The 12,658-nt window shown below is 41.2% G+C and overlaps 1 protein-coding gene across 7 annotated transcripts in view; it reads left to right on the forward strand.

Moving 5' to 3' along the window:
- ZHX1 (zinc fingers and homeoboxes 1) overlaps positions 1-12,658 on the forward strand; it is a 43,401-nt gene that overhangs the window by 28,499 nt on the left and 2,244 nt on the right. For 3 of the 7 annotated variants that reach the window (XR_012157091.2, XR_012157094.2, XR_012157093.2), the window contains one exon: positions 2,464-5,841. The exons of 1 other annotated variant lie outside the window; for it this stretch is intronic. Coding sequence is in view for 1 of the 6 variants with exons in the window: in XM_073330205.2 (XP_073186306.2) it covers positions 2,690-5,305 (2,616 nt within the window). In the remaining 5 variants the exon portion in view is untranslated. Of the gene's footprint in view, positions 1-988; positions 1,206-2,463; positions 5,842-6,425; positions 12,163-12,658 lie in introns of those variants that run through there. 3 more of the 7 variants (XR_013635285.1, XR_012157095.2, XM_073330205.2) reach the window with 3 other exon arrangements.

The following is a 12,658-nucleotide window of genomic DNA, read 5'->3' on the forward strand; positions in this document are numbered from 1 at the left end:
TCTCTGAATATAATATATAATATACACTACAGGTATACTCTGGCATCTCTTTTGAAGGGTCTTATGTAAAGATTACATTAGCAGAGATTTCTCAAGTGTAAATCTCTTTTTTAAAACCGAGTAAAAAGGTATGTGTACGGAAAAATATTCCAAAGAAGGTGCACGTGTGGAGTTGTGATTCAGTAAAAGAAGGTATTTGATTTAGACCTCTGTTCAGGAAAGTGTTTAAGCATATGCTTATGTACTTTCCTGAATCAGGGCCTCAATCAGTAAACAAAAGAATTTGTAAACATCTGGTACATTTCATACTTTAAACAGACAGACTTTGTTCACTCCTTGAAAAGACAGGATATGCTCAGGTTTACATTTCTAGCAGGAGAAGTTCTTTTAAAACAGGTGCATTCACAAGCAACCGACTTAAGATAAACTTCATCAAACTGTGTCTTTGCCAGCTTTTTCCTTTATAATATATGATTTCATGTGCTGTATTATGCAGCAGAAGGGAACCCTACTTTCTGCTAGCAATCGCAGTGCATAACTGGATGCTGACAATTAGGTGAACTGATACACCGGTAGCAGCCTGTGGGGTAATAGTGTTGTACTCTTTCAAAACCTGAGTGTGGTGTATAGCTCTGTGTGCAGCTAAGTATAATTACTTGTTTCTCCTTTGCGCTGAAGAAAAGGTTGAAGCTAAGGGTAATTTTTTTTTTTTTCGAAATGGGGGATAAGGAATCAAGTGACTATACTATGTAGAACAAATATTTCGTTCCCTTCCTCATTTTTTTCAGTTTCCATTCCTTTCTTCCATTTATACTCTTCTCTCTTTTTCCTCTAAAGCTGTTTCATGAAGGCACTGTCCTTCCAGTTGAGGTCTGCTAAATACTGTTCCCTTTGTAATGCCATCTGAAACAGCCAAGATGGATTGCTGCTCCAAATTCTTCTCTAATTGAGTACTCTGCCACCTTGGAAGCTAAGGACCACATTCAAGAGTCAGACTCTAATCCTCTGGTTGTAAACTCATGTCTCTGAGGATTTTCTTGTGTAGAAGCTAACATCTGACTATATTTCAAGGAGAAAACAATTAAAGAGATAACAACACTCTGCAGAAGTTTGTGGGACACTTTCCTATGCACTGTGCCCACAGGATGAAACTCAATCATTTGGCACCTTTTAGGAATATCTGAAGTTGCTCTTTCTTAATCTATGTAAATATGCATAATTTGGTATATTTTAAATTGTAGATATATTTTGTATCTGTTCATTCGTTCTTTTCTGAGAAATAGACCAGGATCTCTGTGCCTGAAGTGCATAATTTTGGTTAGTGTCCCTTTGCTGTTTCAGCCCATGTTTGTTCTGCGGTAATTCAACCAACCATGTTCTCAGTAGTGTGCACAGTGATGCATGCAGACACGCTTTAGTTAACAAGCCTGTGTAGCAATTAATTTAAACTAGTTTGGAATAGAATTTTCAAATCCTGAATTTCAGTGATATTTGTGGGACAGAGAATGAATCTTGCCCATATGCTCAGGGTTTAGCTGATCACCATATTTGGGGTCTAGAAGGAATTTTCCTCCAGGGCAGATTGGAAGAAGCCCTGGAGGTTTTTCGCCTTCCTCTGTAGCATGGGGCACGGGTCACTTGCTGGAGGATTCTCTGCTCCTTGAAGTCTTTAAACTACGATTTGAGGACTTCAATAGCACAGATATAGGTGTGAGGTTTTTTTTGTAGGAGTGGTGGGTGAAATTCTGTGGCCTGCGTTGTGCAGGAGGTCAGACTAGATGATCATAATGGTCCCTTCTGACCTAAATATCTATGAATCTATGAATGAGGTCCTCACCCCTTCTCTGCCAGGGTGCCATTAAAAAGGGCTCTAGAAGTCCTATATTCACACTGGGGGAAGATGACTCCAGCATAGACACTGTGGAAAAACCACCCTAAGGTTGTCTTCTGAGCCCTCCTCAAAAGCCCTGGCATATGGGGGTGTGCCAGGCAATGTTGGTCAAGAGGGTTGTGTCAAGAGAGGAGCCATAACAGGCAGTGCTATGCCCTAGCAAGGCTTCAGTCATTTCAGTAGAGCACCATGGGATTGAGAGGGTGCAAAGGTGGCTTAACGCTTCTGATCTCAGAATTGCACCCAGCATTTAAAGAAAAGGAACAATTGGAAAGTCACTGTTCTGATGCCATCCCATGTTTGATGTCCTTCATCTGCGTTGATATATATTAGAAATCTTTGACACTGTTAATGTAAAGAGCCTGATCTTGTCACACTTACTTCTGCTGAGTAGTACCTTACTCCTTGATTAGTGCTATTAATTTCAGTGGGTCCACTTCGGTGGGAGTAAGAATGGCAGCATCAAGCACATAGTGTTAAATTACTTGTAGTCACAGAATATTTTTCTGGCTAATGAATAGAAATTACTCATTTCAAACTTATATAATGATGTTTTCCCTCCTTTACTGCAGGTGGTGGAAATGGACTTTAAGAAGCTGTGACTCAACATTTCATCCTTGAACTACAAAGGTTTTTTGGGTTTTTTTAATCTGATTGCACTACAAAAAAGCTGCTAATGGGATAAATGCTGAGAAGTTTCAAGAATTGACTTGAAATACCAAAAGCCCTTATTGAAAATCAAGAAGAGCTTGAATCTACATCAGTATCATTCAGTGAATATTATTTCCTCACAACAGAATGGCAAGTAAACGAAAATCAACTACCCCATGCATGGTCCTAGCAAGTGAGCAGGATCCAGACTTAGAAATGATATCAGATTTGGATGAAGGACCTCCTCTACTTACACCAGCAGAGAATGCTACAGCTGAGAGTATATCAAGTGATGAAGACATTCAAGAATATATGGATTCAGACAATCAGCAAAATAAAAAAGTTGAAGGTGGCTATGAATGTAAATACTGTACATTTCAGACGCCAGATCTAAATATGTTTACTTTTCATGTTGATTCAGAACACCCTAATGTAGTATTAAATTCATCCTATGTTTGTGTGGAATGCAATTTTCTTACCAAAAGGTATGATGCTCTTTCAGAGCACAATCTGAAGTACCACCCTGGAGAAGAGAATTTTAAACTGACCATGGTGAAACGTAATAATCAGACAATCTTTGAGCAAACAGTGAACGATCTCACTTTTGATGGGAGTTTTGTGAAAGAGGAGAACGGTGAACAATCCAACACCTCAGAGATCCCCTCATCAGGAATCTCAATTAGCAAAACTCCTATTATGAAAATGAAAAACAAAACCGAGACTAAACGAATTGCTGTGTTCCACAATGTAGCTGAAGACATTCCTGGTGAAGAAAAGGAAACTGAAAATGAGCCAGACTGCGAGGAAGTAGTCAAAAACCCACAATCAGCAGTTTCCGAGTCCAAAATGAACAATCCAGCTGCTTGCAGTGCAGCAGATACAACTAGCCCTGTAATGACGCCAGCACCCGTGATTCAACCTGGGGTGGCACAGGTAATAACTGCTGTCACGGCTCCACAGAACTCTAACTTGATTCCAAAAGTCTTAATACCTGTAAACAGCATTCCAACCTACAACACTTCTTTGGATAACAATCCTCTTCTGCTCAACACCTATAACAAATTTCCCTATCCAACCATGTCAGAAATCACCGTTCTCTCTGCTCAAGCTAAATATACTGAGGAACAGATTAAAATATGGTTTTCTGCCCAACGTCTGAAACATGGTGTGAGCTGGACGCCAGAAGAAGTGGAAGAAGCAAGGAGGAAGCAATTTAATGGCACTGTGCATACAGTACCACAGACAATTACGGTTATTCCAGCACACATTTCAGCTGCTGGCAATGGTTTGCCATCCATCTTGCAGACATGCCAAATCGTTGGTCAGCCAGGTCTTGTCCTCACTCAAGTTGCTGGTACAAACACATTGCCAGTAACAGCCCCTATAGCTCTGACAGTAGCAGGAGTCCCAAATCAGACACAGTTACAGAAGAGCCAGATCCATACCGCCCAGCCTGTTGCAGAAACCAAGCAAGTAGCTGCCATTCCAGCCCCTCAGCTTATCAAACATGAAACCACGTTAGTAAATCCAGATTCATTTGGCATCCGTGCAAAGAAGACGAAAGAACAGCTGGCGGAATTAAAAATCAGCTACCTTAAAAATCAGTTCCCTCATGATTCAGAGATTATTAGGCTCATGAAAATAACAGGCCTGACCAAAGGAGAAATCAAAAAGTGGTTCAGTGATACACGATACAACCAGAGAAACTCAAAAAATAATCACGGCATTCATCTCAACAACGATTCTTCCACCACCATTATTATTGATTCAAGTGATGAAACAAACGAGTCCCCAACAGTAGTCACGCCACAACATAAGCAATCATGGAATGCGTTCCCTGATTTCACCCCACAGAAATTCAAAGAAAAGACCGCTGAACAGTTGCACAACCTCCAAGCAAGTTTTCTCAATAACCCTATCCTGACCGACGAAGAGCTGAATAGGTTAAGGGCACAAACTAAACTGACCAGGCGAGAGATCAATGCCTGGTTTACAGAGAGAAAGAAAACAAATGCTTTAAAGGAAGAAGAAGCTGAGTTAAAAGAGAGCAGTGCAAACAGTTCAAAAGATGAGGCTGGAGAAACCTCTCAGGGAGAGGGATCTGTATGGCTACGGTCAGGGGGTTCTGCAAGCAAGGTGGGTAAAAAGTCACCAGAGCAGTTACATATGCTTAAAAGTTCATTTGTCCGTACTCAGTGGCCATCCCCACAAGAATACGACAAACTGGCAGAAGAAACTGGCCTCCCGCGATCGGACATTGTTAGCTGGTTTGGAGATACTCGCTATGCCTGGAAAAATGGTGGTTTGAAATGGTACTATTACTACCAGGGTTCCAGTGGGAATTGTATGAATGGTCAAGGCTTTGTCAGAAGGAGGGGGAGAGGGAGACCAAAAGGAAGGGGAAGAGGAAGGCCTCGTGGGCGGCCTCGGGGAAGCAAAAGGATAAACAACTGGGACAGAGGATCGTCAGTCATCAAATTCAAAACTGGAACAGCGATCCTTAAGGATTATTATCTGAAGCATAAATTCCTCAACGAGCAAGACCTTGATGAACTTGTTGCCAAATCTCACATGGGATATGAGCAGGTCAGAGAGTGGTTTGCAGAAAGGCAAAGAAGATCAGAGCTAGGCATAGAGCTGTTTGAGGAGAATGAGGATGAAGAAGAAATGCTGGATGATCAGGAAGAGGAGGAAGAAACGGATGATAGTGACACTTGGGAACCCCCCCGACATGTTAAGCGTAAATTCTCAAAATCAGATTGACATGTAAGTTTGGGGCTTGGGGCAAAAACCCATAAATTATATCTGACATTATTTTGAAGAGCCAAATAGTTTTTAAAGGCTTTCCGTTTTAGTGAACACCTGCCTAGCATGTTCCCTCCACCTGAGAGAGTGGACAAGATGCTACCTGTGCAGCCACCAAATATTTGCTTCCTGGCTAGCAGAGATGGATATGCTCAGTGCTAACTCAGGGTTTGGAACTATAAATCCAACCCAAATTCTGCTGCTGCTCCTCCTCCTCCTCCACATCACTGCTGAGGGCTCATCATTTAAGTGACTATTTATAAATATTTAATTGCCTTGTGTTTAATTCCAAAAAAACACAGCTGCATTTTTCATTGTTATAGGAGAAAATAACCCGCTCTTGGAGGAGGAAAATATAAAAACCTAATGTCTTTTTGCAAACCTCGCTTTACCTCCTAAGGCTTCAGAGCTTTTGGTGTTTGTTTTTTAAAGGAAAGAATTCAAAAACAGAAAAGAAGGGGAAAACTGTGACAAAGGAATCAATAACCACAGGGGTGAGGATTACTTGGTTTTAGAAAATAGGTGAAATGAGTGTCATGTTTTTCAAAGTGTTTCAGGTTTACGAAACTTGTGCTGAAAATGTCTTTGTTATCATGAGCTGAGTCAGTTTAAATGTAGGGCTATAAGGTGCTGTTCATTAAACTTAATCAGCATATCCAGAAATCCATTCTACATCCATTTAATTTAAATGCATGGTAGACCTGATGTGATCCATATCAGCATTCATTTTTTGCTTACGCATTTGGTTTTATGTTGGAAAATGGTAACATAAAAGTCCTTGAAATCAAGTGCAGTATTCTGAAAAAGGTAAATATGCAGACGAGTTAGGAAAGTTGCTTTAAAAACTGTTCAGAATCAGCTGCTTTGTTTAGAAACAAAGACATGAAAAGACAGGGCAGAGATTAAAAGCATCTGCAAAGTCACTGAATGTTAGGAAAAACACTTCAGCTTTTTAAAGTAGCTATGGCAGAACCCCAGTATTTTAATTCCTAGAGAAAATTAAAACATGACTGCTATTGCCTCTTAGTCTTTGGGTGTAACAAATGATATGTGTACACATCTCACTTTTCATCTCTAGTGGCAGCCCAGCTGAACGATTTGCATGCAAGATTAACCATACTCCATCCTTATGGATTCAGCCCATCAGTGTGATGATTACTTCCATGAATGTGTAGGGCAATAAAACTACACGGTCAAGTATTCTGGTTTCAACTCAAAGTTTGACCTACCTGGACTGAACTCCAGAAGTATTTGAATCTGATAGGGAATGTCTTCTGAATCTTAAATATTAGTTTCTCTAAAAATCAACCACTTGGTCCTAAGAAAAAAGAATTTTCCAGTGCTTGAACAGACCGCTTTAAAACAATAGTCTAGATTCACTAAATACTGCTCAGGAAGGTGCCTCACACTAAGGATAGGCAGTCAGTGTTTCTACTGCCATCTTCCCTTATTTCCTGCTGGAAGGAGAAGCAACTTAAAATTTCACTAGGTCTTTGAATTCCACCATGGAGAAGAGATGCTGAAACAATATTCCTGGTCCCCTGGCCAGTGCTGTCTACTTTTTGGGTGGCATTAGTCCCTACAAAAAACATCCTGTTATCACACACATTCTCCCTTTGTGCCTTCTCCCCAGTGGGCACCCTGCTTTCAGGGGCCTATAGAAGGCAGCGTAAACCTGAGTCAAATCTATCCCAGTGTTTCTGCACCTTCAGTAACCAAGTTCAGAACTCCTGGGGCTCTCTTCTTCCTCGCAGAGTTAAGTGGTGACAAAAGATCAATCACTTTCCCTCTGACCGTGAGCTTCTGAAGCTGTGGAGACCAGTAGCTCTTACAAAGCGCTCGCTCGCTCTCTGTTTATGGCTGACAGATCAAACAAAAAAGAAGGGAAAAATATGCTTTCTCTAGGAAACATCTTGCAGCGGACTATTTGTGTTTAATTTGTGCTCCCTCTCCAGACATATCTGCAGCCACCTCTGTAATCTGATGTCTAAAGTGCTGGCTCAGCTGCAGGAGGATACTCTGTCTGAAATTCCAAAGCATGTGATCGAGTGTGTTCTCCTTGTCTGTTCAATATTACAGACAAATGTTAAGGCAGTATGCATTTGAGCATATGTTGCAGGATTCAACTTTGGAAGTATCGGGTGGCTTGAGGGACCAGAACGAGCACCAAAAGTCCAGCAGTGTGATTGGTCTTTTGTTGGTACCTATCACTGTGAGGATAAATTATAACCCCTGCAATAAATGTAATTACCAGTTACAACTTTGGGGGAAGCACACTGATGTTTCCAGTGGAGTTCATGACCCTGGATATATGCTAGTTTGACAAGAGATCAATATCTGGCCTATTCTTTTTGGGCTTCAACTTCTAAAACTGTCTCAGTGATTAACAAATAGTCTTGTTAGGCTGATGCTGATATAGATGAGGCTGTTGAGCAAGCTAGAAGAAAAATCTTTTTAAAAAAAGTCATGTTAATTTCAAGCTCCATTGCGAATATAGGGTCAAAAATCAGTGTTTGCCAAATGGGAAACGACAAAACCAGTAGGGAGAGAAACGCTATTTTTGAGCTTCCAATAATATTAAACCCTGAAAATCCTTGGCACTGTCTCTCTATTAAGGCAAATCCAGACTTTGCTTCTTTAGGGGTGACCAGAAGTTTAGATTTTTCTTTTAACATTGTTAAAATAAACTTTTTCCTGTTTTCTTAAGAGATTGTTTTTAGGCCAGTATTGAACTGAACTTTTTAAAAAATGTGGTATGATCTAATTGGGAAGATCTCCAGATCACTTTGGTTGTGGTCTCTTAAATATCACCACATACGAGATGAGAGAGACATGAAGGGATAATAGATTTAAGTATTTATTCTGATACTCCTGGGATGAAAGTCTTTCAGTAAGATACTCTGAGGATTACTTTTAACATATACTGGGTCAGATTCTCAACTGGTATAAATGTTATAGCTCCATTGACTCCAATGGAGTAACAGTGACTTACACGAGCTGAGGATCTGGACCACTACCTCTTTGAATTCTGGAAGATGTAAAACAAAACAAACACTAGGGGCCTGCTCATCGGAAGCGTTGAGCATCCACCACCCTTATTAAAGACAAATTGAGTGTTCTGAGCCTCCCAAGACTGAGCATGATGATAAAATGCTGACTAGATAACCAGTGACGTTCCTAGGAATTGTGTGCGCTCAGCACTGCTCATAATCTGGCCCTATTAACAGACCCTTAAAAAAATAATTACCATTTATAGCATTTATACATTTCTGTGAAGAGGAGGGGGTTCCTTCTTATGGATGCTTCTGTCATCTCACCACAACTGACATGAAAATGAATCACTAAAAAGTACTGTCTGTGTGGAAGACTGCAGGATTGTCTGTTTCTGTAATTGTAGCAAAGGCAGGTAGGAAGCAAAATGTACTTTACAACAGTGGCTCCAAAGTCTTGCTGCTCAGCCCTGCGATGCGCTGCTGATGCTTGCCTCCCTCTGTGGGTTTGTGTCTGCTTGGAAATTGACTGAAATAAACTATTCTGGAATAATCATCACTTGGATTAAGCTAAATCAGAGAAAGGCACTCTTATTCTGGAATAAGAGTGTCCATACAGAGGCTTATACTGAAATAACTATTTCCAATAATTATTTGGGAATAGCTATTTTGGTAAATTTCCAAATGTAGAAAAGCCTTTATTATTTCTGTAAAGCTTGGAATGTCAAGATCAGAAGTAGCCTAGGCTCTCTGTGATGGCATTAAAGCATGTACTGTTGAGTGGGAGGTGTGGGGGAACTGTCTTGTAGAGCTCAAGTCTTAGCCCTAGGTAGATGGTGGAGTTGAACAAAAAAAAAAGATTAGGAACCAGTGTTTTAGAATGCACCTGTGAATGTGGCTAGCTGAGAACAAATACAGAGCCAGAATGTTCTCCTTCCTTTTCCTCTGATGTTTCTACCAAGAATATCTGATCTGATTATGTAGTTGCTGCTGCCTTTGAATCTTAGCTGATGGAAAAATAAAGACGTTTTCCATGCCAGAATGGGGAGAGACATGAGACATGAAAAGAAATGGGTGTCTGGGTGGGCTCATGGTCCAGTGTTACCACAGTATGCTGCCTCCTAGGGAATCCCTCAAGCACTATGCAACCAGCTCATTTGGCTCTTAAGGAAGAGGGAGTGTTTGATATCTTTCAAGTGATCCTCTCCTACAGACCCAGAAGTGCTGTTGGCTGGCTGGAGAGGGAGTCAAAGCCAGCCTTCCGTGGCCACATGGATGAGAACCACCAGATACAAGTCCTTTGAGAGGAGGGGCAAATGGAGAAGCCTGGAAATTTTTCTTCACTTGCCCAGAAAAAAATCCACTTCTCTAAAATTTCATAAGCAAACCATGATCCATTTCTTGTTCTGTCAGAATAGCAAGGGGTGTAATAAGCTAGGTTTTGTGCCCCTCTCCTCCCTCACTTTAACTATTATGAACTGCTGCATAGCGTTGAACGCAAAGAAGGAGCTAATTCCTTTTCCTCCCTTTTTTCTACATAGTGATGGAAGTTGAGTGATTTTTCCCAATACACGATAAAAGTTGGGCCACTCAGTGGGTGCGTTTGTCCACCAGACTATTGAAATTGCTTTTGAATAAATTCGTACGAAGCTTCCCTACCGAGCTGTAATATTGATCGCTGGGGATAATGTGAACACAGTACACCCCCCCCCCCGAGGAATCTTTCACATGTTGCTTACAGACTTGGGGCAAAATCCTCTCCCCGTTGTGATCGCTGGGGATCTCTGATGCAGCTGAAGAGATTTCTTTCTGCCGTACAGGGTTGGGGCAGGATTTCTGGAGCCACCACACAAGAGGTACAAAGCCCAGAGGTGTGGATCCATTAGCTCTTCTCCCCCTGAAGTGGGAACACAGCAGTAGCTAGGACAGTGGCAGTCTCAGGCCACGTAATAGCTGTGCTGCCACTCCTCAGCTCAGGGCTGGGGAGGGGTATTGCCCCTTTCACACTAATGGATCACTCTGGTTGGGGGGGAGAGGGATAGCTCAGTGGTTTGAGCTTTGGCCTGCTAAACCCAGGGTTGTGAGTTCAATTCTTGAGGGGGCCATTTAGGGATATGGGGCAAAAATTGGGGATTGGTCCTGCTTTGAGCAGGAGGTTGGACTAGTTGACCTCCTGAGGTCCCTTCCAACCCTTATATTCTAACTAATTGTGATGCTACAAACAGAATTGTGACCATAGGTGAGAAATACCTGGTACATAAATTTTAATGGGGGGAGGGATAGCTTAGTGGTTTGAGCATTGGCCTGCTAAAACCCAGGGTTGTGAGCTCAATCCTTGAGGGGGCCATTTAGGGATCTGGGACAAAAATTGGGGGATTGGTCCTGCTTTGAGCAGGGGGTTGGACTAGATGACCTCCTGAGGTCCCTTCCAACCCTGATATTCTATGGTTCTATGGATGCTTAGTGTTTCCTTCGGTAATTATGACTTGCTTAGCTTCAGCCACCTGACAGCAGTGGAGCCAGCACCATACCTCTATATATTCATAGTACCTCCCAAAGAGAGAAGGCAAGTTTTCCGGCTGCTGTCTTGCTAATACCCAAACCCCAACCTGGAAGCTTGAAAACTGGGCATGCAGTGAAATAATATTGACTGTCGGGGATTTAATTGGGCTTTGCTTGGCAATAGGGCTTAAAAAACATTAGCTACTAATGAAGAGATAGGAATATTAGTGATCAAGAGATCAATAAATATATTGAAAATTGTTCAAACTGGTAGAATCATATAAACTACAGATGGAAAAGATCTATGAAAGAGTCCATTCCCTATCCCTCCCTATGCAATGCTGGATTGTTTCCTGCTCTGTCTAGGTTTTAAATACCTTGTGTGTCATAGGATAAACAGACTTCGCAAATAGTATGGCAGGGGCTTCAGGTTACTTTGGAGCTTTTGTACTGTATTAGTATTATGGAGAGAATGACTCAAAATGAGGTCAGTTAAAGAAGAAACAAATTAATAATAGTTCTTTGCACTTTATATAGCATTTTTCATCCCACTATCTCAAACCACTTTACAGAGGTGTGAGATTATTATCCCCATTCTGAAATGGGAAAACTGAGGCTTAGAAGGGTTAAGGCCTATATTCTTAAACTTAATGGCCTGATGTTTCCCAGGTACTGAGTTCCAGTACGTGCCACTGACTTCAGTGAGCTCACTGGGTGCTCAGCACCTCTGAAAACTCGGCAGTTTTTTAGCTCCTTGACTGTGAGTACTAAAGTTTGAAAAATTTGGCTTAAGCAAGATTCCCAAGGTCACAGAGTGGTCATTAATAATTCTATGGCACTCTTCACAGGAGTATGGATTAACTTGTGTCCTGGCCAAGTTCCAGCTTTGATCATTGCATTCAGTACCTGAATTCTCTCTGCAGTTTGTTAGATATGGTACTTGCCTTCCTTCGCTGTCCTAAACTTTTGTGTGGTGGTGTGCCTTTTTTCCACGCCACCTCCACATTTCACCCCAGAGCTGGCAGCACTATAGTTGTGGCTGAAATGGTGCCTGGATCTAATAGTCTGTCTTATATTTCAATTTCAGTTTGTAGAGCATTTGGAGGTGAAAGGTGCTATAGACATCTTGGGTTTTATTTATCACAGCACAGTAAATTAAGTTGAGATATTATTTGCCTTCTATTGAGTAAAGTGTTTCATGTGCCTCTTCGGATCAAAAAGATTCCATGATACTTTCCCTAAATTATCTGCTAACATAACGGGAAAGCATGAGTTGCAAAGCCATCAGCTGTGTTCTGACAAGACAAACCACAGGAATTCCTGGTATGTTATGACTTCCAAGTAGCTTTCTTCCTTAGTCCCAGCTTCTGAAAATGTTTCTAGATATGTCAAGTAGTCTGATCTGGGCATATTTGCAGTTTGTATAATACCAATATTAAAAATTAGTTGTCCTCCCTGGGAAGGCTTTATTTATAGAAAATGTTGCACTGGATTCCACTCTTCATGTGCACAGGAGAGTTAACAGGAATCAATTTGGTTTACATAAATGATAGTGCTCTGCAGTTTTCAGTAACTGCAATATATTTGTGTCTTGTTTCACATGTGAAATGCAATCAAGTTAATGCTTTGTAGGGTATTTGAAGTACAAGAAAAGTGATTGACTAATGACCAGCAAAGCTTTGGGAGGTGAACAGCATGTAGCAAGCGGTATGATCTACGTCTGCTGTATGTAATCATGTTAAAGGAAGCCGTTGTGGCATTTTAGAAAAAAGCGTTTTTCTCTTGAATGATTCAGTAGCTTACAGTGTCTTTCCTTTGT

The sequence above is a fragment of the Lepidochelys kempii genome, chromosome 2, assembly GCF_965140285.1.
Source record: "Lepidochelys kempii isolate rLepKem1 chromosome 2, rLepKem1.hap1, whole genome shotgun sequence".
NCBI classification, from domain to species: domain Eukaryota; kingdom Metazoa; phylum Chordata; order Testudines; family Cheloniidae; genus Lepidochelys; species Lepidochelys kempii.